The sequence below is a fragment of the Xyrauchen texanus genome, chromosome 41 (assembly GCF_025860055.1).
Source record: "Xyrauchen texanus isolate HMW12.3.18 chromosome 41, RBS_HiC_50CHRs, whole genome shotgun sequence".
Lineage (NCBI taxonomy): Eukaryota > Metazoa > Chordata > Actinopteri > Cypriniformes > Catostomidae > Xyrauchen > Xyrauchen texanus.
The window spans coordinates 13,005,466-13,021,486 of NC_068316.1; the positions used below are offsets into that span (position 1 = coordinate 13,005,466).

The 16,021-nt window shown below is 38.0% G+C and overlaps 1 protein-coding gene across 1 annotated transcript; it reads left to right on the forward strand.

Annotated features, from left to right (window-relative positions):
• Window positions 1-9,296: 9,296 nt before the first annotated feature.
• Window positions 9,297-15,594, forward strand: LOC127634646 (aristaless-related homeobox protein-like). The gene is made up of 5 exons (XM_052114278.1): window positions 9,297-9,479; window positions 9,844-10,394; window positions 12,419-12,464; window positions 13,918-14,222; window positions 14,459-15,594. The coding sequence occupies exons 1-5, from the start codon at window positions 9,297-9,299 to the stop codon at window positions 14,712-14,714; spliced, it is 1,341 nt and encodes a 446-aa protein (XP_051970238.1). The 3' UTR covers window positions 14,715-15,594.
• The last annotated feature ends 427 nt before the right edge of the window (window positions 15,595-16,021 follow it).

Below are 16,021 nucleotides of genomic sequence, written 5' to 3' on the forward strand. Positions count from 1 at the left end.
TGACATATACTTTGTTAGTATTTGGTAGCATTGCCTTTAAATTGTATAACTTGGGTCAAACATTTTGGGTAGCCTTCTACAAGCTTCTCACAATAAGTTGCTGGAATTTTGTCCCATTCCTTCAGACAGAACTGGTGTAACTGAGTCAGGTTTGTAGGCCACCTTGCACGCACACACTTTTTCAGTTCTGCCCACAAATGTTCCATCGGATTGAGGTCAGGGCTTTGTGATGGCCACTCCAACACCTTGACTTTCTTGTCCTTAAGCCATTTTTCCACAACTTTGGAGGTATGCTTGGTGTCATTGTCCATTTGGAGGACCCTTTTGCAACCAAGCTTTAACCTGGCTGATGGCTTAAGATGTTGCTTCAATATATTCACATAATTTTCCTTCCTCACGATGCCATCTATTTTCTGAAGTGCACCAGTCACTCCTACAGCAAAGCACCCCCACAACATGATGCTGCCAACCCCATGCTTCACTGTTGGGATGGTGTTCTTTGGCTTGCAAGCCTCACACATTTTCCTCCAAACAACGATGGTCATTATGGCCAAACAGTTCCATTTTTGTTTCATCAGACCAGAAAGTATGATCTTTGTCCCCATGTGCACCTGCAAACTGTAGTTTGGGTTTTTATGACAGTTTTGGAACAGTGAATACTTCCTTGCTGAACAGCCTTTCAGGTTATGTTGATATAGGACTCGTTTTACTGTGGATATAGATACTTGTCTACCTGTTTCCTCCAGCATCTTCACAAGGTCCTTTGCTGCTGTTCTGGGATTGATTTGTACTTTTCACACCAAACTACGTTCATCTTTAGAAGACAGCATATTTCTCCTTCCTGAGTGGTATGGTGGCTGTGTGGTCCCATGGTGTTTATACTTACATACTATTGTTTATACAGATTAACGTGGTACCTTCAGGCATTTGGAAAGGGTGAACCAGACTTGTGGAGGTCCACAATTTTGTCTTGGCTGATTTCTTTTGATTTTCCCATGATGTCAAGCAAAAAGGCACTGAGTTTGGGGCAGCTGTTGCTCAGTTGGTAGAGCGGGTCAGCCACTAATCGCAGGGTTGGTGGTTTGAATCCCGCCCACACGAATCCACATGCTGAAGTGTCCTTGGGCAAGACACTGAACCCCAAGTTGCTCCCAACGGTAGGCTAGTGCCTTGCATGGCAGCTCTGCCGCCATTGGTGTATGATTGTGTGTGTGAATGGGTGAATGAGTCACAGTGTAAAGTGCTTTAAATACTGTTAAGGTTAAAAAGACTCTATATAAGTGCAGACCATTTACCATTTGAAGGTAGGCCCCAAAATTCATCCACAGATACAATAACTGACTACAATTATGCCTATCAGAATCGAATTGTCTATTGTTTTTACAACAATTTTATCTATGAGGACATGCTATGATCTATGAGACCCAGAAAGTGGCCTTCCTTACACCACCAGCCGTGATGTCAACATTCAAGACTTCTTCTAGAAGCAGGTTTTCCAATGCTGTTCAAAATATCAGGAATGCTGTCATGTGCATTGTATGTATTTTTTTTATGAGTTGAACCATTTTTAATTTGTCTGTATTTTCTAGGGTACCACTGTGAGACCTCTGCTGATGTGGACATGATAGCATTTTGTTTTCCTTTTGTAGAGAGCACTGTATTTGATGCTGTGTTCTTGGTTTAGACACTGCTCACATTTAGAGAGAGGTGAAAGGTACAGTTCTGTATTTGGAAAGGCACTAATGATTCCCTGCAACAATGTCTACATTGTATGTCCATTGCATGATTTTGCAACAGTATACATAAAACTGTGTATTTAGCACTCATTCTCTCTTAAGCATTTGACTAAGGCACACACATAACTTCTATGTGTGTGTGAACAGGTAAAGGGACAGATAACATCTCCGTATGTGATAATGACTCATAAACTTTCTTTGTGTGATCTGATGAAGATAAATAAATGCATGTGACCCAAACTTGTCTCCCACATTCTTCTCTTCTCCTCAACCTCTACTCCCAGAAAACTGGTATTCTGTGCTTATTGACACACAGTGACATATTATTTTACACATTTCTTGTGCCTGTTTCTTTTCATGTCTTCTGGATAGGTTATATATAGTAATGGAAGTATTGTTGGCTGAGTCTCAATGTAGGAATGATAACAAGTTCATTTAAAATACAGATAAATCGGAGATAATTAATATGTGGTTAAATATTGGTGGATTTAAATATCATTTATGCAAACAATTTGGAGGACTGATGGATTAAGATATATATTTCTCTTTTGCTATTCTTTTTTATAATGTGAGAGTATACATTGCATTAATTTATTTACTTCTGGAATAGACAATGTGTTAACAAATGGACATGAATATTTTTGTCATCCTGTATTCACATTATGATGGACAGCCTTTTGGTTTTAGATGGCATAGACATATCTCTAGATGTTTACACAGATTTGTGAGGTGCCCGTTCAGATGTCCAGGACACTTGTGATTTCAGCTGTAGGTGCCTTTCAAATGTCACTCCAGACAAAGGACAAAAGGTGCCACTGTATAATCTTGTCATATCCCACTTTGCCAGTCTACAAATGAGCTAAGCCAAACCTGATTTTAAATATTTGGTGGCACTTGTCCTTTTTCTCTCTTAAAATTTTACAGTTATAACCACCACTCTACATTGACTCAGAAGAACACAATCACACATTGGTGACCACAATTACATCTTTTAACCCCACAAATATAATGAAAGTTTAAGCGGTTTAGTTACGCTGTCAGAGCACAGTGACCATTTTCAAAATAAAACGCTTAAACAAAAATGTTGCTTAAGCAAAGTAATAAAAGACCAATATGGATTATTAAATGACAATGGCTTAATAACAAGAAAACTAAATAAATATAATGCATAACATGAATTTTGACAGACCCAAACTACAGTGTAAAACAATCCTTTTTGCTTATCTATTCAATTTAGGTGCGGGTAGCCTGCTAAACGCAACGTGCGTTATACAGTATGTCAGTGCCTGATCACTACCGTTGACTAAACTGGCACCACCCTTGACAGCGTCTTATGCCTTGAAATACACTGGCATGTGTCAGTCGACCAGACGTTCCACAAATGTTATTGGCACATTCTTCTAACAACCAGAAATACCACAAAATGTAATGGAACATGCCACTAAAAACGGAAATGCCTCTGGATGTGCCACAACTTCTAGTGGCACATGCCACTCACAAGCGGATATGCCACCGGATGTGCCACAACTTAAAGCAGGAAGTGCCAGAGGCACCAATAGGCCTACATAATATGCCATATCACTAAATGTTAAGACTCTTGTTATTCTACCATTGAAAATCTCTTGATTACTTCTTTTGTATGAATGTATAAATGTCATTTTTTTCCCACTTGTTTCTCTTTTCACCCACAAAATTTACATAAAACTCAGACAAGGTCAGATAGCAGCTAAGTCCCAATTTACTCTAATCAACTTTCATTTGCATGGCGATATTTGCGCGCGTTATTGACGCTAACTGAATAAATGGACTTCTTCAAACTCAAGGGGAGAGGTTTTGATAAGCTCATGGGAGAAGAAGAATAATTTGCATGTATTACTTTGATTAACTTAATAAAAGGATTGTCATTCTTGAATTTAGACATTCGTATTCTTTCAAAGAAGCAATCAATAAAGGGCAAGAGTGCCTCTTAAAATCATCAGCGCACACAAACCTACTTTACAGAAAAAATGGAATAAAATAAATAAATGCAAAGTCCAGCAGCCGCACTGTGCTCATCTTCAGGCCCCAGCGATAATAAAATCGGAGACGCAAAATTGTTCCAACTCATATTTGTGACCTTTCACCCAAATACATCATTAAAGAAGCCATTCCACGCTTCACGTTCCACAAATCGATAAGAATGCAGAGGATTCCTACCCATCTCCCATAATCTTCAAAAATGACATACAGATTTATATGAAATGATGCGCAAAAGTAGAAAAATTGGAAAAACTTCCAAATGAGGCCAGTCAGCAGCAAATACGATCTACTGGAGACTGGAAAACCTGTCATCTTTATCCGGAGAACCATATTTTAAAGTAAGCGAAGACTTTTTTTTTTTTTTTTTTACTTTTTTCAGACAATAATATACAGTTTTAATGTTGCAACTTACAAAATCTACATTTACTTTTTGGGAAACTCTCACACTATAGGCCTACATTTAAAACAGAAATTCCACAAAAATGGAATCAAGGTCTGACACAACAAGTCTTAACAGGCCATTTAGCAGCCATATCACCCTGCAGCTGTCGCCTAATTGACCACTATAGTTAAGCAGGGTTGAACCTGGTCAGTACCTGGATGGGAGACCTCTTGGAGAAAACTAAGGTTGCTGCTGGATGAGGTATTAGGGAGGCCAGCAGGGGGTGCTCACCCTGTAGTTTGTGTAGTTCTAATACCCCTGTGACACTAGCCTGTAAAAAGGCATGTCGATGAGATGTCTGTGGTCATTAAAAATCCCAGGACACTTCTTGTAAAGAGTACCACCAGTGTTCTGGCCAAATATCCCCAGAGGCCCTTCTCAATCATGGCCTCCTAATAATTCTCATCCATTAATTGGCTGTATCACTCTACTCTCTATTCTCCACCAATAACTGTTGTGTGGTGAGTGTACTGGTGCACTATGGCTGCCGTCTTATCATCCAGGTGGATGCTGCACACTGGTGGTGGTGTTTGAGGTGAATCCCCTTATACAATGTAAAGCACTTTGAGTGTCTAGAAAAGCACTACATAAATGTAAGGAATTATTATTATTAGGCCTATAGTTTTCAAGAGTCTGTTTTGAGCAACCTGGAGGGAAAAAACTTTACAAAACCAAACAAACTGAAAGATACTTTAAAGAGGGAGATACAAGACTGATATTTTGATCTGTCTTAGAACCAAATGAAGTACTTGTCCAGGTTTATGTCCTTTGTGCCAATAGATTAAGACTCTGGCTATTATGTATATATTTACCGTGTCATTCTCTTAAATAAAAACTCAGAAGTTATAGTTTGTTTCTGTATGCCTACAGAACATTGTCCTACAAAACCTTTCACCTTTCTTCAATGACTTGATACCACTGAAGGTATTTAAAAAGTGTGGTGAGGTAAAGTTTAAGATCTAGCTTTTTTATGGATGTAAACAATGCATAACACTTAAAAATCCATAGTTCTGAATTTATATAAAAATCAGGGCCCATTGTGATTGTTACTATCGTTTGACAAGAAATACAAATCAATAACTCACAATTTGATTGTCCTAATAGCTTTGCTGCAGCCTTATTACCAACATTGAATAATTGTGTTCAAGTGGTTGCGAACTTGGATGGCCACTGCAATTCATGCATCTGTAGGCATGCAAATGTGCCAATGTTTGTGAGCTATAAAGGTTGTTTATGGTTGCAATTTCATATGGATGCAAGAAAGCAATTAGAGATTAAAGAATGGTAGAAAATTAAGTGTGATCACTCAATGCACAGAAGCATCTTTCTGGAACACAACCAAATAAACAGTAATTATTTGGCATGCAAGAAATGAAACAATTGTGTTTACTTGCGACTTCAAGGACAGGATAATCTTTGGTTAAAATGTTTGAGTTATCGTTCCTCTTCCTTCTCTCTCTCTCTCTCTCTCGCTCTCTCTCCTTTTTAAAAATAAATTCAAATTATCGAGTCAGTTGAACAAAATTAGAGTCCTTTTGTTTTTATTAGTGCGTATTACTGTTAAAAATTACAGATGATCATTGCGTTCGGGATTGCTATTGTTGTTCCGATCATTCTAAACTTAAGCTAACAAAGTCTCTAAATTGACTCCCTCGCGCTCTCATTATGCGTGGTGTTAATAACCGCTAATTAACTTTGCTTTCGCGCGCGTCTGAGAGAAAGTCTTTTTGTTCGCTCTTTCAAGCAGAGCAGCATCCAATTAAGTCACAGCAACAGGAATGAAGACACACCGCCTCTGGAGCATAACTGTCATCAGTGCGAGGCCCCTAAATTCAACACAGAGCCCGTTAACCACGCAGTAAACCTTACACCATCTAATTAATAATATGAACTTCCTACTCATTTTTATTTGCGGTTTGTTTTTAAGTTGTTCTGAGGTCATGGGAAAGAGTCAGTGCGATTAAATAGAATAAATAAGATTGTTATTAATTAAAATACATCAGTGATTATGCGTCACTATTACAGAACCTCGTCCAGATGAATTCAGTTGATGATTTACAGTTTTTCTCAATCGCTTTGGCTCAATTCTCGAACGAGAATTATTATTATTTTAAAAATTACATTTAAATATCTGAACAATTAGTTTCTTGTTCACACCAGATTTGAATTTCTTATTCAGTCAAGCAAATTGCACGTGTTTTGGCACGTGTGCAAAAGAGTAAGTAATTGTCTGCAATTTGCACAATAACTAAATGCACATGGCTTGCTGATCAAAACTGATGAGTTGATTCTCAGTGAAATTGTCATACTCTTCACAGCTACATTCTTTCATTGTGTGAGCCATCACATGCAAAATGATCCATTCAATTAGCAAAATCTGTCAGACATACCTACATGTATATTCCATAAATATATATGACATGGAATGTTTGTGATGTCTGCTAATTCTCTGGCCAGACCAACAAGAGGGACAGGGGGACTGTGAGGAGGTACAATTTATTTTTTTATTATTTTTCTTCCTCTTTTTTTTTTTTTTTTTTTTTTTTTGTCTGGATGTCATTTTGTGGCAATTTTCTGTTCACTATATATAACTTTACATGTGAGGAATTTTCTGTTTACATGTAACAAATTGCAACAAAAATACATTTAATTTATACATACAAATGTGCATATCCTTTTTCTGTGTACTACAGTATTTTACAGTATTGACTTTCCCCAGTAAACTTTTACCTAATGTTGAAATCGGTATATAAAATGCTCAGTGTGATACACAAATGCATTCAGCTAGACAAAACTGACATAATTGTATAGTACAGTAAGCAGTCAGTGTCAACAAAAAAGTAGAACAAAATGGAAATTTGTATATAACAAACATTTCCAGGGTTGAATGCCATTGTGAAAAAACATCTAAACATTGTGAACAGTACGGCTCACACGATGACAATAATTTTTTTTTCTCTCCATTTTGGTGGCACAGGCCAATTTACTGACACAATATGGTTTTAAATTATGAATTAAATGTTTTGGGTGAGTTACTACATTTTGCATAGCTACATGCAATAGAGTTGTGATGTCCCATACAACAGTTGTGAAAATTGCACTTACAGTTTAGAGAATGTTAAGGCTGTTTAAAAAAAAATAACAATAATTGCCAAAGCGATTGAGAAAAACTATAATAGCCTACCGTCGATCATGAAGCAATTGTTCAGTTTTTATCCATGTTTCTGGCTGTTGTTAACACCAATAGATGGCGCTGCTTGAAAACATGGGAGTAATAAAGTCCATATCGTGGATTTAGAAACACTCCAAGACACAGTTGTTGAGTGGACATCACTGAAACGATATAAAGTGTCACCTACTGTTATGAGAAAAGCTTCTCGTTATTGGAACAGGGGGTGGTTTGCATTTGCGTAGCCATAACTCAACGGATTATGGGCCATGTAAACCCTGCAAAACAGAAGACGATTGTAGAAATTATCAAGTTAGGCTGTTGTGAAAATATGACACTGTGGTATCGGGTAATAGAGGAGCGTGAAACTGACTGGCACCCACTAACAGCTTGCCTGGCCACACGTAGAGCGCTAAATAGACTCAGGACTAAATATGGGAAAATTGCGCTTTTTTTCTCCAAATGCGTGACTGTAATTAGTGCATTTAAACAAAGCGCGGGTGTCCTGCTGGCGGTAATAATCCCTGACATTTCTTTTCTTGGGTTAATAACAGAGCGCGTATAAATGAATCAAATTGTGCCCCAAATTACATAGAGACTTACATACCGTCTGCATTACGCGCCTGATTGGGAACGACAAAAATGTCTTGTATTGTTATTATTTGTCATTACTCTGTTCTGTTGACGCTTGCAGTTGGTGCTAGTAAGTTTCAGAAAATAAATAACGTGTCGGAACAGGAAGATTTGTTTTCTTCTTTACAATTAGCCTAAATATAGCTACATTTATCGCTGACATCTCACAGACAATTGTAAAACATTAAAAGTTTCAAGCTACACATTTAAGATCGAGCATTCTCACACAGTATTTTCACAACCTTAATCTTAGTCCGTAGCCTACCAGAGCAGACTCATATAACCTATGAAGAGGAGAGAATAAATTGCAGCTTCGTTGCAAGTTTGGGATTGAATTGTGAAAATGATCATTTTAACATTGATGGTCTGAGCGGCGGATAGGGTCATGCCATCCGCAGCAGGTTAAATAGACTTTCATTTAAAATTATATTCTCAGTCTGTCTCTCCAGTCTTCTAGAGTCTAGTTGCCTGCAGTACGCTCTCATCGGCCTGTTGCAACACCCTATTATCACCCCCCTCACTTTTTAAGTCAATCATCTATGTCTATATGATCGCTTCACTCAGAGGACAGGCAATTAGGCTTGGTATATATGTGAGTGTACGCACTAGAGCACCAGGTGAACGATTCTCCCGGTCAGGCCTTACATCAACTAAATGGGCTGTCAGTACTTTTTTTTATGTTAAAAATAAATGTATGGCACTGAAAGTGTAAAACAGTTAATATAAAGTAGTAATAAGCTCTTGTAATATGATTCATTACAACTTGATTATTTCTCCTTAATTTTCCTTATTTCTCTTCTAGAGAGAATACATCTATTTTGGTTTATTGCAGATAAAAACATGACAACAACAGCATAAATAATAATAATAATAGTATTATTATTTCGTTATGATTATAACAATAGATTTCATAAAATTGTTTATAAATAATTTTCCATTTGTTTAGATCATTAGACATTCTGAGGTTTTATTTATCTTAAATTTGACCTTTTTTTTATCTTTTTTATTTTAATCTAAATTTGGAGGCGCTCATCCAGCTAATTTCTGTAATCCATCAAAACACTCGCTCAGTTCATACCGTTTAACTTTCACAGAATAATATATAAAGATCCCCCTGGTTCCCTTGGGAGCCAATCAGATTTGCGTTACACGTCAATGCAACAGAATGGAGAGCGGAGCTACTGCGGATCAGTGCATATGGCATTAGCGGCCAGGGTGGGATAGGCAAGAGAGACGTTTCAGATATAGTGCGACAGAGTGACCGTCACCAACTCAAGCAAAACCTTACGATACCAATATGAGTAGTCAGTACGACGACGAAATCCGCGACCGCAGCGAGTGTAAAAGCAAGTCGCCCACCGTGCTTTCCTCGTACTGCATAGACAGTATACTGGGCAGAAGAAGCCCGTGCAAAGTCAGACAGCTGGGAGCGCAAAGTTTGCTTGCACCCGTCAGAGCGGACAACGATCAGTCAACTGAAGGTAAACGTCAACAGTTTACGCTTTTAATCATAGAACGTTTTTTCTACTTATTTTGTAGTGTTTTTAACAGTTCATTGATTTCTTGTCCATTTAACTTAATAGTTACAGAAATAGTGTCCTGTTCAGGTGCAACAATCCCTTGGAGTGCCTTTGGGTGCATGTGAAATTGTCCTGAAACTCCCTCGGTCTAATTAAATGAATTAAATGAAACGGGACTAATAGACTTGAAATGCTTAATATTATGTATAATATATGAATGAGGTGAAGGCGAGCATTTAATGTTGTTTTGATGTAGAGCTTAGGCTATAGTGTGTTTAAAAAATATTACCTGTGACCCTTGAATTCAACCGGTTTATTTCCCCCGTCACCTCTAAAGAAAACTCCTTTGACTCGGATATGCACCTGCCGCCCAAACTACGCCGGCTCTACGGCCCAGGGGGGAAGTACCTGGACTCCGGGAGGATGTTTCATGAGCACCTAGAGAAGAGGGAGAGGGAGAGATTGCTGGACCATGCCCGTGAGAGCCTCAAAATCAGCCAGGCGCCACAAGTCAGCATTAGCCGTAGCAAGTCATATAGGGAGAATGCGCACTTCAGCCAAAATGACGAAGGCCAAAGCCACGAACATACAGCACAGGAGCTGGTGGAACTCAGTACTCTGAAGTTTGAAGAGGACGTTGTCAAAGAAGAGGCGTGCGGAAATACCAGCTTGTCTCCCAAGGATGAAGAGAGTCTGCACAACGATGGGGATGTAAAAGATGGAGAGGACAGTGTGTGTCTGTCGGCCGGGAGCGACACAGAGGAGGGCATGCTTAAACGGAAGCAGAGAAGATACAGGACTACCTTCACCAGCTATCAGCTGGAGGAGCTGGAGAGGGCCTTCCAGAAGACACACTACCCCGATGTGTTCACCAGGTATATACCGCAGATAAAGACATGGTTATATTGCCAGTTACGATATGTTTCTAACGTTATTCAGCGAGATGTTTAGACAGAGTCTATTATAGTAGGCCTATATAGATTTTGACAACATCGATAACAAGAACAAACACAATAACAATAATGCGAATATTAGAAATAATATTTATAATGTATAATATTGCTAACAATTGCATTTCTCAAAATAGCATGCCCGAAAAATAGCACGAATTTTCATGGTCCAGATTTGTATTTATTTTATAGGCTAATAAATAATTATGTGGGCCTATATCGCTAATTTAAACAAAATTATTAAAATAGTATTCCTCCAACACATAAACGCATATAAAGGCACAGCCTATATCTAATATTAATAGTACATTCATTATTATTTTTATAAAATAACAAATGAAATATAGGCTAAAATTGTAGGGCTAAATTAGTGATTTAAATATTTTAACACATATATTCATATATGTAGGCTATATAAATTATATAATTTTCATCATATAGCCTATAGGTATAGCTTACAATATTTGTTAAAATGCACAGCCCGATATTTTTGAAAACATTAAATAATGTAAACTTTGACTAATTCCAATAGGGTAGACTCATGAAACAAAACCTTTGTACAAAACGCTTCTGGTGTGGATATATTCCGTTTTATAGCGAAATTTCTTCCGTGTTTTCTGAAGAGATTTTGATGATGTTTTGCTCTTCCAGAATATAACTCGGATTCATTATACATAATTTTCTAAATCATTTTAGGCTACATTTTTATCCTACGGGGCACAACGCGTATCATTCTGTCCAACATGCACAATGGAATAATCTAAGGTGTAGATACACTCGCCTAATGTCAGTAACTGTACAATTTATTGTTGTGACTGATATACAATATTCTCCCAGATGTATAGAAAAATATATCTGGGTCAGCAGTAGCTTACTTTGAGCTGAAATGTATAAATTAATATTCTTATAATATTCTTGGGGTTTATTTGTTTGACTGCTGTGAAGGCGTTTGGGGGAGACCCATTTTGAGTCAGCATTAAAATGCTTATTTAATCATATTTATGTTCAAACATGTAAGTGTGGATTCAAGCTGTCCACAAGACAAACTGTACAAATATAAATATAACGCTTCCCCGTATCAACTGTTTCAAATATTTTGGCTTGAAATAGCTTCCATAGCCGAATTAAAAATAGGCCTAAAATTAATTTACGGATGTATTGTGTTAATACGTCAAGTGTCCTTATGTTAGAGCTACCTACATGCTCTTGTTTGGATTACATTATGCTACTGAAATTTTATATATATATATATATATATTACAACATAATGTATGTAATAATAATAACAATATAGCTATATATACATATACATACATACATACACACTGCAGTGCTGTGCAATTGATGGTGTATTTTGTTGATAAACATGGACATCATTGTTGTGGCAAATTGAGCATTAATGAGAATTTTAATAAGACTTGATTTTATTTTCAAAATTTTGTCCCACAAACACGTTATGCGGAGCATTTTGTATTAAAGAAAATCAATCAATATGGCAGACAACATATGCCTATTTAATATAACAATAAAATGTGCCTGACAAAACACCTGTCTGCCAAATAATAGACAAATTTACCAGAGGAACGTTTTTCTTTAACCAAAATTCTCGGCGTTGATCATGAAATATCGATGTTTATATTGATGTAGTTCATTCCAGTGGCAGATAATTGTCATAAATTCAGCCAGGTATATTTTCAGTAAATGCTCAATTTTCATGTAATAGTCTGGATGCCATTATTTCCATCATTATGTTGTTACAGTGCACTAAATCCTCTCCCAAATAAATGAGCCATTATGGAAAATGTACAAGTTATCCGTTCGATTCTCATCAGCCCCAAATTGCTTTCATAGGTTCTTGGCAATTTAGGCGAAATATGTTTTCTTGCACTATTTGTGAGAAGAAAAAAAATCACCTTGCACACATTTTGGTAATCTATTTTCTTTTCCAGAGAGGAGCTCGCGATGAGGCTGGATCTTACAGAAGCGCGCGTACAAGTAAGTGTCTGATTGTTTTTTCATTGCTTGATTTTCTTTAGCACAATCTCTCTCTCTCTCTCTCTCTCTCTCTCTCTGTATATATATATATATATATAAATGCATACTGATGTTAATATGTTAACTGATGTTAGACAACAGAATTGAATTGAGGTGAATTGAGAGAAATTATTTTATTATTATTATTATGAGGCAACTTGTCTAGGTAAAGATTAACTCAATGATGCGGGCCTACGAATACTTAAAATGTGCTTAGTTATAGACACTAAGACTATATAGCCTACCTAATGGTCTATATTTAATTTCATTTTAATGTGACACTCTTAACTTGGTTAAAAGACCCTGTACGTCATGGGAAGGTCTTTCCTGATATCAAAAGTTATTATACACAATAGAGCGAACATTTTAGCGGCAATTACACAGCCGGCCCTGATTCATAAAAGTGCACTTAGCGAGAGAGCAAACACTGCTATTCCAGGGAGAAAATGGTGTTTGAATTCTCATCGCCCGCGCGGGGAGAGGGGAGGGGTAGGGGGATAATGCTATTTGATTTCCCATTTTGTGATTGCAATAGACCGGCATTGATCCGATGCTTTGCACTTGGAACAAGTGAGAGACTATTAAGGGTGTTTGTCACTCCTCCTTTCTCTAGCTCGCATGTTCAAGCCCTACTCTCATAACCAAAGAGACAGTGCAAACACGAGGAAGCTACCGGGGTTATTGCCCATGTAAAACAACAGATGTCAATTTGGAGATGTGGGAGAACAAATCACTTAACAGGCTCGATCAGGAGGTGATAAAGCTAATAAATTCCCCAGGGGCTGTGTAATGCAAAACACTTTTGAGCATGTGTGAGAGGCCAAGGTCCCTGTTGGTTCCACTGTTGACACTTCCCTTCATTACTAGTCCCTGTCTGCAGGTCATGTTCCTATGGCACAACCTGGTGGGTTTTAGCCGGATGGGAGGGGAATCGTGGGAAAGTTAAATACCCTTTCAGACCCTTTTCTTTACCATTAACTTACATTTGAGGAATTTAATTTAAAGTGCTTTATTTCTTATTGGAAGCAGCCGAACGACATCTTTTGTTAACAGGACTGTTAATTACCACGCTGTTAGGGTAACAGACCGTAAGTTTTGGGCCGTGTAATTACCCTTGACTTCCAGCCTATTTGTCACCTCATTAAAGTGAACCAAATATTGTTCATGAACAAGAATGACAAGCTCACGCTTAAATGACCGTGCAGGCTGTCAAGTGGAATATTAATGCATCAAGAATTTTAAGAAAGAAACTTCTCAAGGCCAATTATTTAATACATTTTAAGGAAGCTCTACTTAATTGCATTACTTAATGTTTTGGTGGTAGTGAAATTAGCAGTTGTTTAGTTTGTAAAAACAGTCAAGTATAAGTTGAGGGCCATGGCCTTGTTACTCAAGCTTCTGTCCCAACTTTTAGGTTTGGTTTCAGAACCGAAGGGCAAAGTGGAGGAAACGGGAGAAGGCAGGTGTCCAGGCTCACCCCACAGGCCTGCCCTTTCCAGGGCCACTGGCAGGCGCTCACCCTCTAAGTCACTACCTTGAAGGAGGGCCCTTCCCACCTCACCCGGCTTTGGAATCAGCATGGACCGCTGCTGCATTCCCAGGCCTGGCCCCACCACACAACAGCTCTGCCCTCCCTCCTGCCACACCCCTCGGCCTAGGAACCTTCCTGGGCACATCAATGTTCAGGCATCCAGCGTTCATTGGACCCACATTTGGCAGGTAAAGACCTTTTGCGATCAGAATTAGTCATGTAAGTAAAAAAGCATATTCCAATCATACTGGAAAACAAACAGAACAATCTATATTTATGTCATTTTATAGATTTGTAGAAATTTTAAATGGTAAGGAAAATTGACAAACCAATGGGGTGTGAGCATGTATGTGAGACAAAGGATAGTGGACTTTTAATGAAAGTGCAGTACAATGATTCATAGGAATTCTGTCTTTCTGTTCAGACTTTTCTCAAGTATGGGTCCTCTGACTAGTGCTTCCATGGCCGCTGCTCTCCTGCGGCAAACTGTTCCGCCAGTGGAGAGTCCAGTGCAGCCACCCACAACTCTGCCAGAACCTTCTTCCTCCTCATCGTCTATGGCCGCAGACCGCAGGGCATCTAGCATTGCAGCGCTGCGTCTCAAAGCAAAAGAACATTCAGCCCAGTTGACCCAACTAAACATCCTGCCATCTAGCACTGCAGGGAAGGAAGTGTGCTGATCCTTCTCCTTAAAACAAAATAAAAAAATAAAAGAAACCATCTCAACAAAAAGCATGACCAAAACCATATAGCACTAGCACATTGGAGACTCGTCCGACATTGGAGTCAACGCATTATCAGTGACTCCCACTGGACAATCTCACCTAATTTCACACAGTAATCCAAACATATTTACCCCCTGTTTAAAAATCCTCACTACTCCTGAGCATAGAGCGAAATGAGAGTGTAATAGGCACCTCAGAGGGTAAGTTAGGCAGACAGTGCTTGGTAGGGTCATTAAATCAATCCAGTCTTTTGGGTCAAGAGGAAGTGCTGTAAAATATATTTTACACATCCACAGAGAAGAATCACTGGAACAACACTGCAGTACAGAACTCAATCTCTTCCTAGTCTTCTCTCATTGCTGAAGCAGGGTTGGGTCAAATATGCCAAAGGGAACTGTCACAACCTGCGACCCGAACCTGACTTTTACCAATCCTGAAGCACACGCATTCTCTCATGTTTGGCCTTAATAATGGCAAATCAACTTCTGAAAATTAATACTTAGCTTTATTTTCTGTTTGTTTCCAACAATTATGTTAAATGTGATATTTAGGAGAAAATAATGAAAAAAGAAATGCATTGTTTAAAGGATGAATAATGTGAAAATGTTCAACTTTAGCTTGTTTACTGATCTGTTAAGGATATAGAGCTCTGTTTAAAAAGAATGAAAGGGGGAGAAAATGATAAGGACAAAGGTTTATTTGAAAACATGTTTTGAGAATATGCTCTCGGAGTAGTACTGTAGAAATTGCTTCGAGTAGATTCACTTTATGTTCGTTTGATTAAAGTTTTAGATTATTATTTATGTATACCCGGTAGAGAGCTTGGAATCCAAGCCGGGAAGTTTTGCTATTCAGTGAGAGTTTTCCCTGTCGCGCGCAGAGGCCAGTTAAGTCGAAATAAAAGAAATCGGTGAAACTTAAACCCTTTTGTATTATTTACAAGTGAAATGGGAAAAAATGGGCATCTACTGTTTTTGAGGGTATCATTAAAGATGAGTTTTCAATTTTGAGGTTTAGAATTAAATGAAAACTATAAATAGTATACCTATAATGACCAAAATGTTGATATTCAGTATAATACACATTTGGGAAAAATATATTTATACATTCGTCAACGTCATTAGGGGGTATCTCCCTTCATAGATAACGCCAAGATAGGCTATAGACCTAAACATCTGTTTATTACAGATTACATTTTCTTTTATGTAGCACTATAGTGTATTGCTCATTGTTCTGTCGTATGAAGAGTTCATTTCTATTAG

What these genes read in the sequence shown, in the direction of transcription:
- LOC127634646 (XM_052114278.1), top strand. Translation starts at nt 9,297, where the DNA reads ATGAGTAGTCAGTACGACGACGAAATCCGCGACCGCAGCGAGTGTAAA. An exon ending in ACAACGATCAGTCAACTGAA is followed by an intron (nt 9,480 to 9,843) that starts GGTAAACGTCAA and finishes TTTATTTCCCCC; the next exon opens with GTCACCTCTAAAGAAAACTC. An exon ending in ATTGGACCCACATTTGGCAG is followed by an intron (nt 14,223 to 14,458) that starts GTAAAGACCTTT and finishes CTTTCTGTTCAG; the next exon opens with ACTTTTCTCAAGTATGGGTC.